Source organism: Harmonia axyridis, chromosome 5 (genome assembly GCF_914767665.1).
Source record: "Harmonia axyridis chromosome 5, icHarAxyr1.1, whole genome shotgun sequence".
Lineage (NCBI taxonomy): Eukaryota > Metazoa > Arthropoda > Insecta > Coleoptera > Coccinellidae > Harmonia > Harmonia axyridis.
The window spans coordinates 826,314-843,075 of NC_059505.1; the positions used below are offsets into that span (position 1 = coordinate 826,314).

The following is a 16,762-nucleotide window of genomic DNA, read 5'->3' on the forward strand; positions in this document are numbered from 1 at the left end:
AACAGTTTCTCTACAAACTTCGCAATATGTCAGTTTTGAGGCATGTTAGGAAGAAACTGATATTCAGCTTGGATTTTTCCGATGCCTTTTTTTTCCAAAATCACCTAGGGTATTAGATAGAATAGCATTAAATCCTTTCAGAAAACAACTTATGATGGATAAGTAAGTGTTCATGAATGAAGATCATATTAAGTAATAACAAATCGTGATCCTGATCTGTTGAAAAACTCTTTTCATAAAGCAATTATAAAATAAGCGTTTTGGGTGGACACGGTTGAATTTGGCACATCCGCCATTTTGTTTTTTATTCGACTATGTGGCGACATCTAGGAACAGTAGCTCTAACCAAGCTATAGTTGTACCTCATACGTTACAGGGTTCTACTTTTGATTGACTGAGGCCAGAATGAGTTCAGTGAATTGTGTATAGATGGCTTGCAGGCAAATTTTCTGGAATTTTTGTAATTTTAAAGAAAACCTGACTATTGGTGTGCCATCACTTCTGTATTAGGTACACCTATTCAAACTAATAATTTATTTTCTCTAGACCTTAAGGATTAATGTGGAATTTCATTGTCATTCTGTACTTTGAATTTTCATACATCTGAATTTTTTGTTCGAACTTCAATGTTGCCCCTGAATTTTTGGCGCCCTAAGCGATCACCTACCCTCCACCGACAGCCCTGTGAAACACAAGTTATATCCTACTTTGCAAGATTAAATTTTCATATAATTTCCTTGTAAGCAATTATAAATACCATGAAATAATTTGAATTGGGTTAAATATATACGAATATCAAAATAAAAATTTTTATTGCACCTAATTTCAGTTTTGTTGGAAACATACACATATTTTCAGGAATTCCCAACATCTAACATTTTCAAATATGGCATATTTGAAAAATATACCAATTTAGTTGATGACAGCACATCAAGAACTAGTTACTGATTCCACCAAAATATGCAGTGTCCAAGATAAATATGGGACAGGATTAATGACTGATTCAAATTTTTTTTATCGATAAAAAATAATGAATTATTTTTGGAAAGTTAATTTAATTGCTAAATTAGGTATTTACAGTATTAATTACAATCGGATTTGTACCTAGTAACAATTGTCCAAAAGTAGGAAACCATTCTACAATTTTTTTTTAATCTTCAAGATAATTATTTGAATGTATTTTCTCTTTTCGGCAAAAAATTACTATGACTCAAAAAATTTTTTCCCAAAAGAAAATTATCCATCCAACGTTACAAATTACAAAGTCTGACAATTGAATAATGAGACTGTGCGACTAGAGGGCGCCGTAGAGGGTTGGTGAAGTGGTGGAGTAGTGCGTTGGGTATCTAGATATCTTGTCTATGTACGTACCAAAACACTTTCTCGTCACTATTATTGTGTTTGTGCAATAGCGGTTTGAAACAAATGTATTTTTTTCTCGTGCTGAAAACCATGTTTGACGAAAAACAGGAGCAACGTTACAATCTCAAATTTCTCGTTAAATTGAAAAAAACTCCCACTGAGTGCTATAAATTGTTGCAAGAGGCCAATGGGTACAATTCTCTATCTCGTGCGCGTGTTTTTGAGTGGTGTAAGCGCTTTTGTGAGGGCCGAGAGAGCACTGAAGATGACCAAAGCCCAGGTCACCCTGTCACTGTTTCAACTCCGAAAACAGTGACCAAAATCAACCAAATTTTTCATCCGGATGCTCATTCGACGGTTTAGTCACTGTTTTCGGAGTTGAAACAGTGACAGGGCGACCTGGGCTTTGGTCATCTTCAGTGCTCTCTTGCCCCTCACTGAAGCGCTTACACTACTCAAAAACACACATACGAGATAGAGAATTGTCCTCATAGGCCTCTTGCAACAACTCACAGCACTCAGTGGGAGTTTTTTTCAATTTAACGAGAAATTTGAGATTGATACGTTGCTCCTGTTTTTCGTCACACTTGGTTTTCGAGCACGAGAAAAAAACACGTTTGTTTCAAACCGCTACTGCACAAACACAATAAAAGTGACGAGAACGTGTTTTGGTACGTGCATAGACAAGATATCTAGATACCCAATGCACTACTCGTTTTTTCACCACCCCTCTTCTGCGCCCTCTAGTTATTTAATAGCCAGACTTTGTATTATTATAACTGGGGTCGATTGGCTTGGAGCATACTAGTTAAAATATATACACTATTTTTTTTCCATTGTCTCTTTTCTTAGATCCTAATGCTATCCCATTCTTATATCCAACACACTGTATAGCCTGGCCTAAAAAAAATCTCTCGTTTCAATAAAAAAAAAATCATTTTCAACATGGAACATATATAGCTCTATAATCAACTATAACAGTAATTTTTTCATTATATTTCACGTATCATAAATTATTCGATTAATAATTTTCATGTTCTTTATTTGGACACAATAAATTTCAAAAGAATCTCTAAGCTCAATCTCAATTAATAATAATAATTATAAAGTTTATTTACAATTTTATCGATTTGACAACATTTACCTATGTCGATTCGTGCAATTGCATAAATTCTTCCAATGCTCGAGGTATTTGATTCTTGTACGGGACTTTATGTTTTGTGATAGCAGAAGCACATAAACATTTCAGGTTTACATACTTGAGAATTGGAATTCGTGGAGTCGTTCGTTTATTGTAATCAATAATAGCAGCAGCTGGTGTAACCCCCTTTTTATTGGGTTGGTCTATATGAGCTCCATACTCCAGTAATAACTTTATGTGCTGAAAATACAAAATAAAAATACTTTTTTATCGCATAAAATTCGTCAATGCTAAATGGGAATACACAATTTATAATAAATTTGATGTTTTTCTCTCATTTTTGGTATTTTACTTGATGGAACGTCCTCTCTTTAACATTAAGTAAAAATTTTCTATTCCACATGACATAATTCTTAATAAATATAGATTATAAATAATATTATATTGTTTTGTTATACACTTATAACGGGTGTTTTTTTTCGAGGTATATAACTTTAAGTTGTCATTACTGTTCAAGATGGCGATCGATTTGACAGCTGTCAAGTGATTTATTCTCAGTTTGATTTGGCAATTCATCATGAATAGACTCACGCCTGAACAACGCTTGCAAATAGCGCAATTTTATTTCGAAAATAATGGTTCTGTGCGGAATACGTATCGCGCAATACGTCCATTTTATTTTGTTTAGCGATGAAGCACACTTCTGGTTGAATGATTCAACGAACAAAACTGCCGCATTTGGAGTGAAGCTAATCCTCAAGAGTATGTCGAAACATCGTTACATCCAGAAAAACTGACTGTTTGGTGCGCTTTATGGGCTGGTGGAATAATTGGTCCGTACTTCTTCAAAAACGATGATGGCCAGAACGTTACAGTCAATGGTGATCGATATAGAGCCATGATTAATAACTTTTTCATTCCTGAATTGAACAACCATGATGTCCAGGAGCTGTGGTTCCAACAAGACGGCGCAACATGTCACACAGCTCGTGCCACAATCGATTTATTGAAAGACACGTTTAGTGACCGCCTAATTTCACGTTTTGGACCTGTGAATTGGCCTCCAAGATCTTGTGATTTAACACCGCTAGACTACTTTCTGTTGGGCTATGTAAAGTCATTGGTCTATGCGAATAAGCCACAAACCCTTGACCATTTGGAAGACAACATTCGCCATGTTATTGCCGATGAACGGCCACAAATGTTGGAAAAAGTCATCGAAAATTGGACGTCCAGATTGGACTACATCCGAGCCAGCCGTGGCGGTCATATGCCAGAAATCATATTCAAAATGTAATGCCACAAGATTATTTTGCGGATAAATAAAATTCAAGTCAATCGAATAATCCATCGTTGTTTTATTACAATTTAATGTTCTATAGCTCTAAAAAAACACCCTTTACATGATTTACTCGGATAAGAGTTTGCCTCAATACTAAAGGGTTTTCCATTAAGAGGTTTCATTTTGAATAGCCCTTTTTCTCAGAGTAATAAACATAGATAGACGGAGCATATGTCATTTGCAGTAAGCAAATTTTGTCCCCAACTCGAACTATCAAATTTGACATGAAGCGCGCGGAAATGAAAACATATCAGTGATACGATATTTCACTCAATTCAAGAGTTTATCGACAAAGAACGCAATTCTTATGTCCTATAGTGAATCAACGTTTCATTTAACTCAAAATATAATGGAATAAATACCTAAATATATCAGAAATTCTGAAAACAAACTTCAAGCGCGCCAAACGACGTGAAACAACTAATGACACTAGGAGAGCAAAAGATGCCCAACCTAGGATTTCAGCAGGTAGATACAGAAAATAATATATATTCTGCTTATTATAAATTCGGCAATTAGGAAAAATTTCGGATTCCAAATATTCAAATTTGAATATTTAATCGGGAATCACTCAAATAAATATATTTCATTCAATATTTAATACATTCATTATGATATAGTAAAATTGTGGATTTGAAAATAAATCACAATCCGATAACCTAACCTAACCATGTAACTATTTGCTTATACCTCTCTATATCTATGTTTATTACTCTATGCCCTCTATCTAGGCAGCTGTCACTTCTGTAGCTGTCATCTTTTGACATTTGACAACTAAAACTATGGCATTAATAAAAATGAAACGATTTGGGACTAGTTACGTGACTAATCAAAACCGTCAAAGACAATTGAGAATATTGATCCAATAGCCCGTAATTTCGACAGAAACCCAGGTTTTTCAAATCCTCGTCGTTATAATAATAAAATAAAACCTACCCGAGCAAAATTCACTTGATCCTTAAAGGATGCCGCTATATGTAAAGGACTAGATCCATCTTTATTTGCAGCCGTCACCGAAGCTCCATTTCTTAAAAGCAATTCCATGACTTTTTTTCTAGGGAATATAGTCTGTAATAAAACATATTTCACAAAACGGTATTCAAAAAGGCCTAAACCAAAAAGAAAACTTATTTAATACTCACAACTGGATCTTCATCTATGAAATAACTTGACCATATGGTGTTGTTCCTCGAAACGCATAAATGCAGTAGACTGTCTTGGGTCGAAAAAGTTTTAGGATCGATTTGTACAAGAGATTTTACTTCCTTCTCCACCAATTCTCTTTGTTCCTCGCAAAAGGCAGTTGAATTCAGTAAGAATATCAGATGCGTAATACATCTCAAGACTTTGTCGAAAAAGTCCGCTTGTCTTTTATACACCGGACGTATCATCAGTAAGTTCCTGACCTCTGAAGCAATAGTTACGTGTTCACTAGAAAGTCGTAACTATAGTCTTATTTTTACATACCTACAATATCATCCGTTAACAGCTTATATGTTTCAAAAATATCGATGAATCTCTGTGTTGCTTCGGATGCATCAACAGGCAACTGTTTTTCATTGTAATCAATCATGAGTCGGACAAGAGCTTGAGCGGTGAAGCACGTATCTGAATAAAGAATCGAATCTTTCTTGGTTCGTATCTCCAGTGCTCTACGCCATAGATAGATGCAATGTTGATGACGCATCATGTCTGCATACGACGCACCTCGATACATCAATCTTCAAAAAAATCAACAATTATTTTCATAGTACACACAGATAATTCTTTAATTCTGCGGGAATATCTCAGTTTCACACAGATTTCATGGTTATATTTCATTATTATATGTTGGTACTAAGAGCTCTCCTATCACGGATTTATCTATCATCTGTCAAATTTGTGATACAGGAAACAGTACTGCCAACCAACATTTTTCAATGCAAAAATCACTAAACAATATAAATGGTAATATTACATTAATTTCAATAAAAATTCAGTGAATTACAGAAAATAATTTATAATACTCATACTGTAGGCTCTTAGTGACATACTTTCGGTTTTGAACTCTTGGAAGAATATCAATGCCTTGTGCACTTGTATTATAAATAACTATTGTTAATAACTTCTGGCCTTTTAATATGATTTCTCAAACTATTTTATTATCATATCTTGCTGTATCAAAATTGAGGATATTTTGAGAAATAATCTAACCTGAATATTGTATCCTTATGATTGGAACCCAGAATTCTTTCTGCGATCAATAAGCTTTGTATACGAATTGCATCCAAATCTCCACTAATATTTTCTAGTTCGTCCATGGATCCAAACTCTTTTTGATATCTATAACTTTCTAACACAGGCATCACCGGTTGTTTAGGTAATAACCCTGAAATTATTATGAAAGAACGTCAAATCTTTTTTTTTTTTTTGAAACACAATTTTTCAAACCCATTAGGTTTGTCAGGCTCCATTAGAGCTACTTTTTCAAATTTTTGGAAGTACACAGGGTATACCAAAAAAGTGTAAATGAACAAATATATGTTTTTATTGAATTTTCAGATTACATGGAATGAATTAATCCAAGTTTTATTAATTTATTCCAATGTAATCTGAAAATTCGATAACATAACATAACAATAATCTTTATTTCCAATAATATCGATTACAGCACAGCAGTATTGCTGTGCTAATATCTGTTAATATCTGGGTAGATATTAAATGAAATAAAGTCAAATTTAAATTACATATCTACATCCAAAATAATCATCCAGATTATACAGGGTGTTTCATTGGGAAACGGAAATACTTCACAGGTGCATGGGCGGCACCAAGGCGGTTCTGGAGGTACTCCATTTATTGGGTCTTACTGCCTTCGTAGCCGAGATACAGGGTGTTTTATGAATTTTGCCCCTTTCTTCCTGAGGCCATATCAAACGAACCACCCGGTATATTTTCTTCATATTTGGCAAATATGATCCTAATTGAGAGCTCATACGTATCATGAAATAACCGCCTTGAAAATCCAGGTCCGGATTAACAAAAAATTATGAATCGTTTGAATCCTCGAAACAACACCCTGTACATCGGAATTTTGAAAATCTGTTTTAATATTCGGAAACACCACTAAAAACTAAACTGAGACGTGTACTTCAAATTTTCGCGCAGACAGTTTTACTGCACAAATTTTCAACTTAAAAGTGAAGTTTTTAAGAACTTGGATACATGAAAGTGGTTTGAAGTGACTTTTAACAATGAATTATCAAAAATATTGAATCCATAATTATTTCAACATTACTTTGTGATTAATTTTCACATTGGTTTTTCTTCTTGTAGCTGTATACCATTTCAGTTTTTATTTTTGAGTTACTATCTCGTCGTTTCTCATTACTGCACAAATTTTCAACGTAAACATGAAGTTTTTAAGAATTTGATTTGCTGGAAGTGGTTTAAAGTAACTTTTAGTGATAAATCTATAAGTTAGTTATTGAGAACATAGTCCTCTTTTGTGTGTAAAGTCTATTGTTTCTTTAAGCAATCTTTTTTCAATCAAGTAGGTTGACAACCATCACTTTGACACAAGACCATTGTTGTTTAGGATAATTCAGATCATATTCATTGTTATCAGTGATTTAGTGTTGAAATAATTATGGATTCAATATTTTGATAATTCATTGTTAAAAGTCACTTCAAACCACTTTCAGGTATCCAAGTTCTTAAAAACTTCACTTTTACGTTGAAAATTTGTGCAGTAAAACTATCTGCGCGAAAATTTGAAGTACACGTCTCAGTTTAGTTTTTAGTAGTGTTTCCGAATATTAAAACAGATTTTCAAAATTCAGATGTACAGGGTGTTGTTTCGAGGATTCAAACGATTCATAATTTTTTGTTAACCCGGACCTGGATTTTCAAGGCGGAACATTGGTTTTTTTTAATTTTTTTGATATACCCAGTGTATCTCCAAACAATTTGAGAATATAGTTCTAATACAGCTTAATGATACTGTGTTGGAAAAAAAATCGAGAATTCCAGGACTAAAATGTAATACAGCATCACGTTACTGGTAGAACATTCTACATATGAAAAATATTCAATATATTTCGACTAAACGCCCTAAGAATTACTCACCATTAGTTTCCCTTATCAATATAGCCTCTTTCCAATACTGCATAGCTTTGAATGTATCATTATGCTCATCCAAATAAGTTGCACCAAGCAGTTCATGTGCATTGGCTAATTTTTCAGGGCTATAGGAAAAATTAGAAGTTAGATATTCAAATATTCGACCTGCACCTTTCAAACACGCTGTTTGCAAGGCATCATCACCATATCTAGATTTTGCATAAATGTTGGCTCCATTCTTCAATAGAAGTCTAGTTGTTTCTAACCTAAAAAATTTCAAATTAACACAGATCAGTTATATCGATATTTAGAAATATTTTAAATTTGTTTTTTTCTGTTTTATAGTAATAGCAAAGATATTTACTGACTAAGAGAAGCTATTCCTACTTTTCATTATAATAGATCATACCTAAATGATGAAAGGGCATAATAATAAAGTCTATAAAGACAGTTAGTTCTCCTACTATGCAGAAACTTTGGCTTTAGCTAGGAAAAATCTCACAGAAAAACTATTCACTAGAAAAAACACTAACAAGGAATATTAAAAAAAATCTGAAATAATCTAAATAATTGACATTCTCCATTATCAATAATATAGACTTTTTCTTATATCTGCTAAAGCCAAGCGCAAATACTGCTATTCCCCCAAATTTATATATTACACCACAAAATTGGAAGAATTACCAACATACCTGTGTTCTTGAATAGCATAGTGTAAAGCTGTTTTGTTTTGTATATCTCTAGCATTAACATCTGCACCATTTCTCAATAAAAATTCACATAGAAGACAGCTTTGGACCGAGTTAATCAAGCACGTACCACCATTATAGTTAGGCAAGTTAATGTCAGCTCCATGTTCCACCAAATACTTCACAACTTCGACATGAGTCATAAAACAGGCCGATCGAACTGGTGTGGAACCAGTATCAGATACTGCATTTATGTTTGCTCCTTGATTTAGAAGTAATTCAACAACTTTCAATTTTCCTGATACTGCTGCACACCAAAGAGGGGTTACCATGTGGGTTGACCTACAAAAAAATTGATTGTCCCACTAAATTATAAGTATTACTTTTGTATTGGAATTGTATAACATCTTTTTTCAGAAAATTATTACCTGTCATCAGCAACTTCATATAATCCTCTTTGCTCTATATTTGCATTGCAATAACTAATAAGATATTCAACAATTTCTGCTTGTCCTCTTCTACAAACTACAAACAAAGGAGTACAACCTGCGTCCAATCTATTAACAATTTCAGATCTTTCTTGTATCGATAACTTTGAAAGTTTACTTCTTAAAGGACAAGAAAGTCGAGATCCTGGTGCTAAATTTTTACATTCACTCATCAAAGAAAGGAATATAAGATCCTTGTCTTGTAAATTACTGAATTTTGATATTTCCCACATTTTTAGGAGTTTTTTTAAGGCTTCCACGCTTGAATCCTTTGTTTTTAACAGATTTTATTACTTCTCTTCATTTGGTGTTTTTTAAATCGTCCCTTATCGAACTAGTTATTACAAATACCAATAATATCATGTCATATGTCAGAAACAGAGAAAAATAAAAACAAAACATTCAATCATCGATAATTGCAGATAAAAAGTCTTTCTAATTGTTTCTATGCCTTATGCACAGAATTTGCTTATTCAATTTTAGAATTCTCTATTTTTTACTAGTTTTTCTACTGTTTTTTTTTCAGTTTTAGCTCTGTGTACATTACGCTGTGTATTTTAACCTAAGTGTCAACTGCTATAAATATTTCCACATATTAAAAATGGATATGATGTGTAATTTTCTCCCTGGAGATCCCAGATTAGTTGAACAAATCGTGAAAGAATTGAAATCGCAAGGAATATTTGATCAGTTTCGAAAAGAATGTATTTCAGATGTAGATACCAAACCTGCTTACCAAAATTTGCGACAAAGAGTAGAAGGAAGTGTCCTTAGCTTTCTCAAAGAACAAACCTGGAATCCAGATATGAACAAAAATCAAGTTAGAGAAATGCTCCGAAAACATATTCATGAGTGAGTTTGATTTCATTTGCATAATATGATGGTATAAATGTAGATTTTTGTTACAATGATTTTACGAATAAAGCTTTCATTTATTGTCTGGTTGGAGAATAAAAATTCTGACTTGATAAAGTTCCACTATTTCTGCTGTGCCTAAGGTGCCAGTGAATACAGTAACAAAGTAATTCAGAATAGAATAGATTCTTCTAAATTGCACAAATTTTGAGGTTCCGAGAGGCCTCATAGACGGTCAGGATAAAGAAAATGGATAATATTATTATTTTATTTTCAGAAGTGGGTTTTTAGAAACAGGAGTTGAAAGGATTGTTGATCAAGTTGTGAATCCAAAAATAAATAGTGTGTTCCTACCAAAAGTCGATGATGTTACATACAAATTTTTGGGTATTGAGAGACCCAAAGATAAAACATTTTCGTTGGAGAATAATTCCGTTCAAGATTTATTACCTAAAGATCTGGAAGCTATATCTCCTGAAGTACCAGAAGAAAAAAAATTTATAAAGGAAGAAATCAATGAGATCAAGATGACAGATACATCTTCAGAAATAAAACGAGAAACAATTTTGCTAGAGGAAAATTCGATAGACTCACAATCTTCAGTTTTATCAGGTTAATATTTCTCTAATTTTTGTTATTTATTAGATAATGCAATGTACCAGTACTCTTGATTTTATCATATTTTCTGACATTCATTTGAATCTCTTTTCTAGGCATAGTTAGTCATGATTCCAACAATAGTCTAAAACAAGACTCTGCAATGTCTCTAAATAGCTCAGAAAGTAGGATGTCCCCATCTGAAAATAATTTGAAAATCGAATTGGAAGACACCAGTTTATCTCACAAATCATCTGATTCCAATTCTAAAACTGAATTGATATGTGATGGAAAAATTAATTCTGAAAATAAGGAAGACAATGCAAATCAAACTGAAGAAAGTTCAGAAAAAAGTTCTGAAGAAGCAAAATCAAAATCTAAAGATAAAAGAAGAGAAAAACATCATTCTTCTGATAGGTCTAAATCCAGAAGTGATAAAGAAAAAGATAAGTCGAAATCTGATAAATCTAAAAGAGATGAAAAAGATGGAAAAACTGAAGAAAAGAAGTACAAAATTCCTAAAATTTCAGATAAAAATAAGGATAACAAATCTAGAGATAAGGAGGATAAATCTAGAGATAAGGAGGATAAAAGTAAATCAGACAAGGTAAAGAGTGACAAGGATAGTAGATCAGATAAAGATAAAAAATATGATAAGGATAGAAAATCGAAACATTCTTCAGACAGAGATAACAGCATCAGCGATAAAAGTAAGAAAGAGAGAAGTGAAAGAAAAGATAAAGATGACAAGAGAGATAAAAAAGAATCATCGAAGAGTGAAAAGAGTAGAGATGATAAACGAAGCTCGTCTTCAAGAAAAAGAGACAGCAGCTCAAAAGACAATCGCAAAGAAAAGGAAAAAGATAATAGCACCAAAAATAGTAAAGAAGAAACAAGTGAGAAAAGTAAAAATGGTCACAGTTCTTCCAGTTCAAGAAAAGATTCCAAAAGTAGAAAAGATGAAGATAAATCGAAATCTTCACATAAGAAGGACGACAAAGAAGATAGGAAAAGGAAACGAAGGTCTAGAGATGACCATAACAGTTCAAAGGAAAAAAGGAGTGGAGGAAGATCTTCAGACCGAGATTCAGATGGACCATCGAGTACTAAAAGACTTCACACTACTTCTTCTTCCTCGTATCAAACCGGTGGTAGTGACTATTTGTCCCAGCAAACGAACCAAGAATCTTCCGGTCTAAACTCTGAAGGTAGTTCGGGATATTCTGGGAATTCTGATAAAACCGAGGATAAACAAGAAGTCACTTGTAACGCCTTGCTAGAAATGCAAAAAATTAAAGTACCGAAATTTGCTTCAAACTTGAACGAAGCCATGAAAATAATGAAAATACGTAAACTGCTCAAGAAATTGGACGGCCTAATTAAAACGAATTCAAACAATCAAGAAGTACAACACCTCTTGAAAGAAATCGAAACTTTATCCGAAGATGTTAAGCGAGATAAAAAAGAACAAAAGGACGCGGAAGAGAAAGAGAAAACTGAGGAAAACCAAGGAACGGAAACTTCCAAAGCTGCTTCGATAAATTTAGACGAGTTCATTTCGTCTTCGAACATAAGTATGGATAAATGGACCGCACTTGAAGCCAAATTCATGGAACAAATTACTAATGTAGATTATAATTCTTATGAAAGTCCATATGTGGAGGACGAAGAGGTTTCCCCGGTTAAAACAACAAATAAAAGCTTTGTCGGTAGCGGTGAAAAAACTGAAGAAGTTATAGATGTGAGTGATTGTGAAGAATCCATAACTTACAAATCCAGAATTGTTCCAGAAGAACCTGAATCGGAAGATAATGAAAAATCTTCAATTAACAGTGCTGCGAAAGATGCCTCCATTAAAATCGAGAAAGATTCAGCGGAAATTCCATTGGAACAGAAAGTGTTGAATACTTCTCATGTGAGGAACATTTCAGAGGTTACAACAGTTTCAGAACCCACAAATTCTCTAGAGGTTAACATTTCAGGATCTGAAGAAGTCGTTGCTACAAGCCAAGTTGATAATTTGAACACTAGGACCTTCAAGGATTTCAAACAGAGGGCTATCGTTTTGATCCACAAAAATGCCCTAACGGAGAAAATGATTAAAAAAAAGAATAAACCCGAGGATGGAACCGATTCCGCAACTACAAACATCGACGAGTGTTCCTCCATTTTCGAAACCGAAAAAGAAAACATTGGCTTTAATACAAAAAAAAACCAATTAGATGTAGATAATTCAGGAAACAACTCGAATTATTATGACGAATCGATAAATGATAAAGCCAAGATGCAATCTGGAAAAACCGTAGGTGAATCTAGAAATTTCGAAGAAACTCTCGTTAAAGATTTCACTGAAAATAATTTGGTAGTTGAAGAATCAATATCACAGGATATTGATGTCCCAGATAATTCTTGCGAAGTTTGCTTAGACAGCAAGGGGGATCTATGTAAAGGCTTAGAACCGTCTGAGAATATATCTCAAATCAATTTTCTACAATGTATCATCAATATTCTGGAAAAAGAAATTTTGAAATCCAAACAAAGCTATGACCGTTATATCATTATGAAGCAAGGTCAGTATAAACAGCAAACAAGAAAAAGGAAAGTTAACGAGAAGAACAAGGAAATTTCTAATAATAATGTTGATACTTCAGGTGAGTTCAGATCAGTCATAACATTTCTCCTTTTGAATTATTTATTTATTACATTTGTGAAAGGTTTTCCAATAAGAGGTGAATAGCTACCTGGGTAGCTGTCATTTTCGGAGCTGTGTTCTATTGACATTTGACAGTGACTTAATAAACCACAGTGGTGACAAGCGTGGTCTCGTTTTTGATTGGCTGAGCCTAAATATGGCGGCTTTTTGTTTACATTCTCCATTTACCTGATTTTTGGGATTTATTCAAAATGTAAGGCCCATTTTATTTAGTCACTGTAGTATTCTTCAGTTAAATAAATTTGTTTTATATACAATCAAATACTATCAGGCCAAATCATTTTGATTTTGACGTGTGTCAGTTCAGTTCAGTCAATTGTATTCTTAAGTTCTATGGCTCTATGTCCCCATTCGCCATTTTTAGGCTCAATTTGAACGAATTGTCGCCACTTTGTTTAATTAGGTCACTATAAATGGAAAGATACACGCTTCAACAACGCATTGAAATCGTCAAAATTCACTGATGAAATGAAGAAAATTCTGCAGCCACAGTTCGCAAAACTTATGCACTATTAAAACTATTCATTTTTTATTCGAAGAAGATTTTGATTTTTTATTTACTTATTTTATTCAAATCGTTATTTCCGAATGTTTCTCAGCATCCAAACTACCGGAAGACGAAGATACAAAACTGAATCCAGGGAGCTTGTCGCCATCTAAGAAAATTCATCCTCACACAAGTATAATATTCTTGGTATAAATTGAGGTTGCTAATTTTCAATGAAAATCATTTCAGATAGTAAAATGACTACTGCCTCAAGTTATACAACTCAAAACAAACATCTTGGACTAATGAATGCGGATAACCAATCCTCCGAAATAAAGAGTAGAAGACAGAGCGGTGTCAAAAATGATCCTACCAGAACTAATAGTGAAGTAAACACGAAACCTTCGAACAAATCTGTTGATGGATCTACCGAGAAGAAGAATAGTGAGTAAAGCTATTTTTTAAATATCTACTCATTTTCTGCAGAAAATCCTGTTGTTTTGTACAGAAGAGTACAGAATGAATATTGACTAGATTCCAGTCAATGTTCTAGTCACTAGAACATGCGACCCCTGTAGTCTAAAATATGCAGGCAGGATAGAGAAATGTGCAAGTGTTAGGACCTTGATTTTATCAGTTTTCGGTGAATTCCCCTTTGACTCTTTTTTATTTGTGTTTTTTTTGTTTGTTAGAACAAACACTAAAGTGTTGTGAGTTGCAAATCAAAATTATTTCAAAATCTCAAGTGTTGTGAAAACTTTTAGTGCATATTTCCTTCCTAACTACGAAAAATTTGGAATGTAATAATTGATAAATTTGTATTTATAAAGTCACATAGTTGAAGGCTTGTTAAGCTCACTGGTGAATTTCCAATGACAATAAAAAGTCATACACTTGTTATAAATCATAGTCCATAACATTAACACATATAAATAATATATAATGCTGGACCTATCTATTCTAGTTCATCAACCTTCAATAGTTTGCCAAATAATGTCAAAAAATATTTGAATAAATGTGATTTTGTTAGGAACGATTGTGTTAAATAATAGTTGTATAAATCAAAAATTTATTGTCTAATTTCTCCAAATTTTAAAAGAACAGTGGTTACCTAGATTCTTCACAAGTTGAGCAATATTTTTGTATCTAATTATTTACTTTGACAATGTATTTTTCTCAAAATAAACCATGAAATTCCAAATGAATGTTGGCTTGATATTACTAAATTCCACAAATTTTCGCTGTGTTAATGTTTTGTGAATAATAAAACTTTAAATTCATTTAACATTAATCGAATTTTAAGTACTGTCTAAGTTTCAATATACTCTGTGTCCGTAAAGTATGGAACAAATTCATTTTTAGCTGAATAGACCATTTTAAGAAATAATCCAGAAACACGTCGATTTTTTATTTTAATTTACCGTATTTTAAAATAATTATCCAATATACAGGGTGAATTACTTTCGAGTATTGACGTCACCGTCTTTTTTTTAAATGGAACACCCCATTTTGTCCCAATTTTCCGATTACTCTAGCTGAGCTGATTCCAAAAATGTATCACATGTTGATTCCAATTGGTATAGGGTGGACAAAAATACAATAGTTTTGTGTGTGCTCATAAAGTAACACGTAACATTCTTTATTAGTTAAATTGCTTTATTATTTATTTATTCCTGACCCTTAAACAGATAAAAGCTGGTATCAGAGCCTACATTTACATTATATTTCTCATAAACAACTTAAATTAACAATATTATCAAAAATACTTATTGTCTAGCGGCAATTGGTTTGAATGTAACACCCTGTAGTTTGTTACATTTTTAGATTAATAAAAATGAGCTGTTTCCAAACATGTTTGGTACTTTTGGTCTAGCAGACAGAATATGAAAGAATCATCAATTAAAAAAAAAACATAGTCGTCTAGTTTTTTGTGAAATATCATTATTTGTTTATTGCCGTATTTTTGATAATATTGTTAATTTAACTAATAAAGAATGTTACGCGTTACTTTACGAGCACACACAAAACTATTGTATTTTTGTCCACCCTGTATCAATTGGAATCAATATGTGATACATTTTTGGAATCAGCTCAGCTAGAGTAATCGAAAAATTGTGACAAAATGGGGGTGTTCCATTTGAAAAAAATTACGGTGACGTCATTACTCGAAAGTAATTCACCCTGTATATTAGATTATTATTTTAAAATACGGTAAATTAAAATAAAAAATCGACGTGTTTCAGGATTATTTCTTAAAATGGTCTGTTTAGCTAAAAATGAATTTGTTCCATACTTTACGGACACAGTGTATGTAATTCAAGTTAACAATACCCTATTGTAACATCCTGTTTTTCTAGGGAATAATCAAAGATATTCCAGTGAAGATTTGTACAAACCCCGAATTCATTTAAGAAGAAGTGGTAGAGATTCGAAAAACCCCTGATGGAATCTTACTTTGTTTTTTTTGTATAGCTTGCATTAAAGTGTAAATAAAAAATAATATTTTCAATGTTATAAATTTTTTATGGCAGTGCTGTAGCTTTATTGTTTCATAAAATGATATTTAAAAATAAATAGAAATTATTATTTCTTGTGGATGAAAGAATATTCCTTATTTTATATAGTGACTGTATGAGTTTGTTTCTATTACATTCTCACGAATCTGTATGAGTTTTCTTTTGCCCTCTTTTTAAGAACATGCTAAAAAAATGGAGTAAAAAATCATTGTGTTGATAAGTATAAAGTGGTAAAGTTCAAGAAGAAAAAGAAGTTTAAGAAAGGTATATCAAGGATATACCTCTCTTAATATCAGGTATATCAAGGATATAGCTCTCTTAAGTAGCTGTTAACAAACTCTAAATTTTCATGATAGATAAAAAAAAAAACTATTCCGATATCGCGTGAAACTTGAATATAATGATTTTCCAGAATGCTATGATATAACCTTTGAATAATTCATCATTGAAAAACTTGATAATCTTGTATGG

General features: G+C 32.7%; 2 protein-coding genes across 2 annotated transcripts; one reads left to right on the plus strand and one right to left on the minus strand.

Moving 5' to 3' along the window:
* Positions 1-795: 795 nt before the first annotated feature.
* LOC123679615 (protein fem-1 homolog C) lies at positions 796-9,596 on the minus strand. The gene is made up of 8 exons (XM_045616988.1): positions 9,064-9,596; positions 8,639-8,977; positions 7,953-8,212; positions 6,039-6,213; positions 5,313-5,566; positions 4,988-5,253; positions 4,782-4,913; positions 796-2,743 (listed from the first exon to the last, which is right to left on the minus strand). The coding sequence occupies exons 1-8, from the start codon at positions 9,354-9,356 to the stop codon at positions 2,507-2,509; spliced, it is 1,956 nt and encodes a 651-aa protein (XP_045472944.1). The 5' UTR covers positions 9,357-9,596; the 3' UTR covers positions 796-2,506.
* A 15-nt stretch (positions 9,597-9,611) lies between these two features.
* Positions 9,612-16,438, plus strand: LOC123679614 (biorientation of chromosomes in cell division protein 1-like 1). Its single transcript, XM_045616986.1, has 6 exons — positions 9,612-9,975; positions 10,256-10,590; positions 10,692-13,226; positions 13,888-13,968; positions 14,025-14,219; positions 16,133-16,438. Exons 1-6 carry the CDS (start codon positions 9,725-9,727, stop codon positions 16,216-16,218), a joined length of 3,483 nt encoding a protein of 1,160 aa, XP_045472942.1. The 5' UTR covers positions 9,612-9,724; the 3' UTR covers positions 16,219-16,438.
* Positions 16,439-16,762: the final 324 nt, after the last annotated feature.

Excerpts from the sequence above, each read along its gene's own strand:
- LOC123679615 (XM_045616988.1), bottom strand. The coding sequence starts at position 9,356 with ATGTGGGAAATATCAAAATTCAGTAATTTACAAGACAAGGATCTTATA. Across the intron at positions 5,567-6,038 it reads CATAAGGATACAATATTCAG|ATTGATGTATCGAGGTGCGT; the intron begins GTTAGATTATTT and ends ATTTTTTTGAAG. Across the intron at positions 4,914-4,987 it reads TCATAGATGAAGATCCAGTT|ACTATATTCCCTAGAAAAAA; the intron begins GTGAGTATTAAA and ends GTTTTATTACAG.
- LOC123679614 (XM_045616986.1), top strand. The coding sequence starts at position 9,725 with ATGGATATGATGTGTAATTTTCTCCCTGGAGATCCCAGATTAGTTGAA. Across the intron at positions 10,591-10,691 it reads ACAATCTTCAGTTTTATCAG|GCATAGTTAGTCATGATTCC; the intron begins GTTAATATTTCT and ends TCTCTTTTCTAG. Across the intron at positions 13,227-13,887 it reads TAATAATGTTGATACTTCAG|CATCCAAACTACCGGAAGAC; the intron begins GTGAGTTCAGAT and ends AATGTTTCTCAG.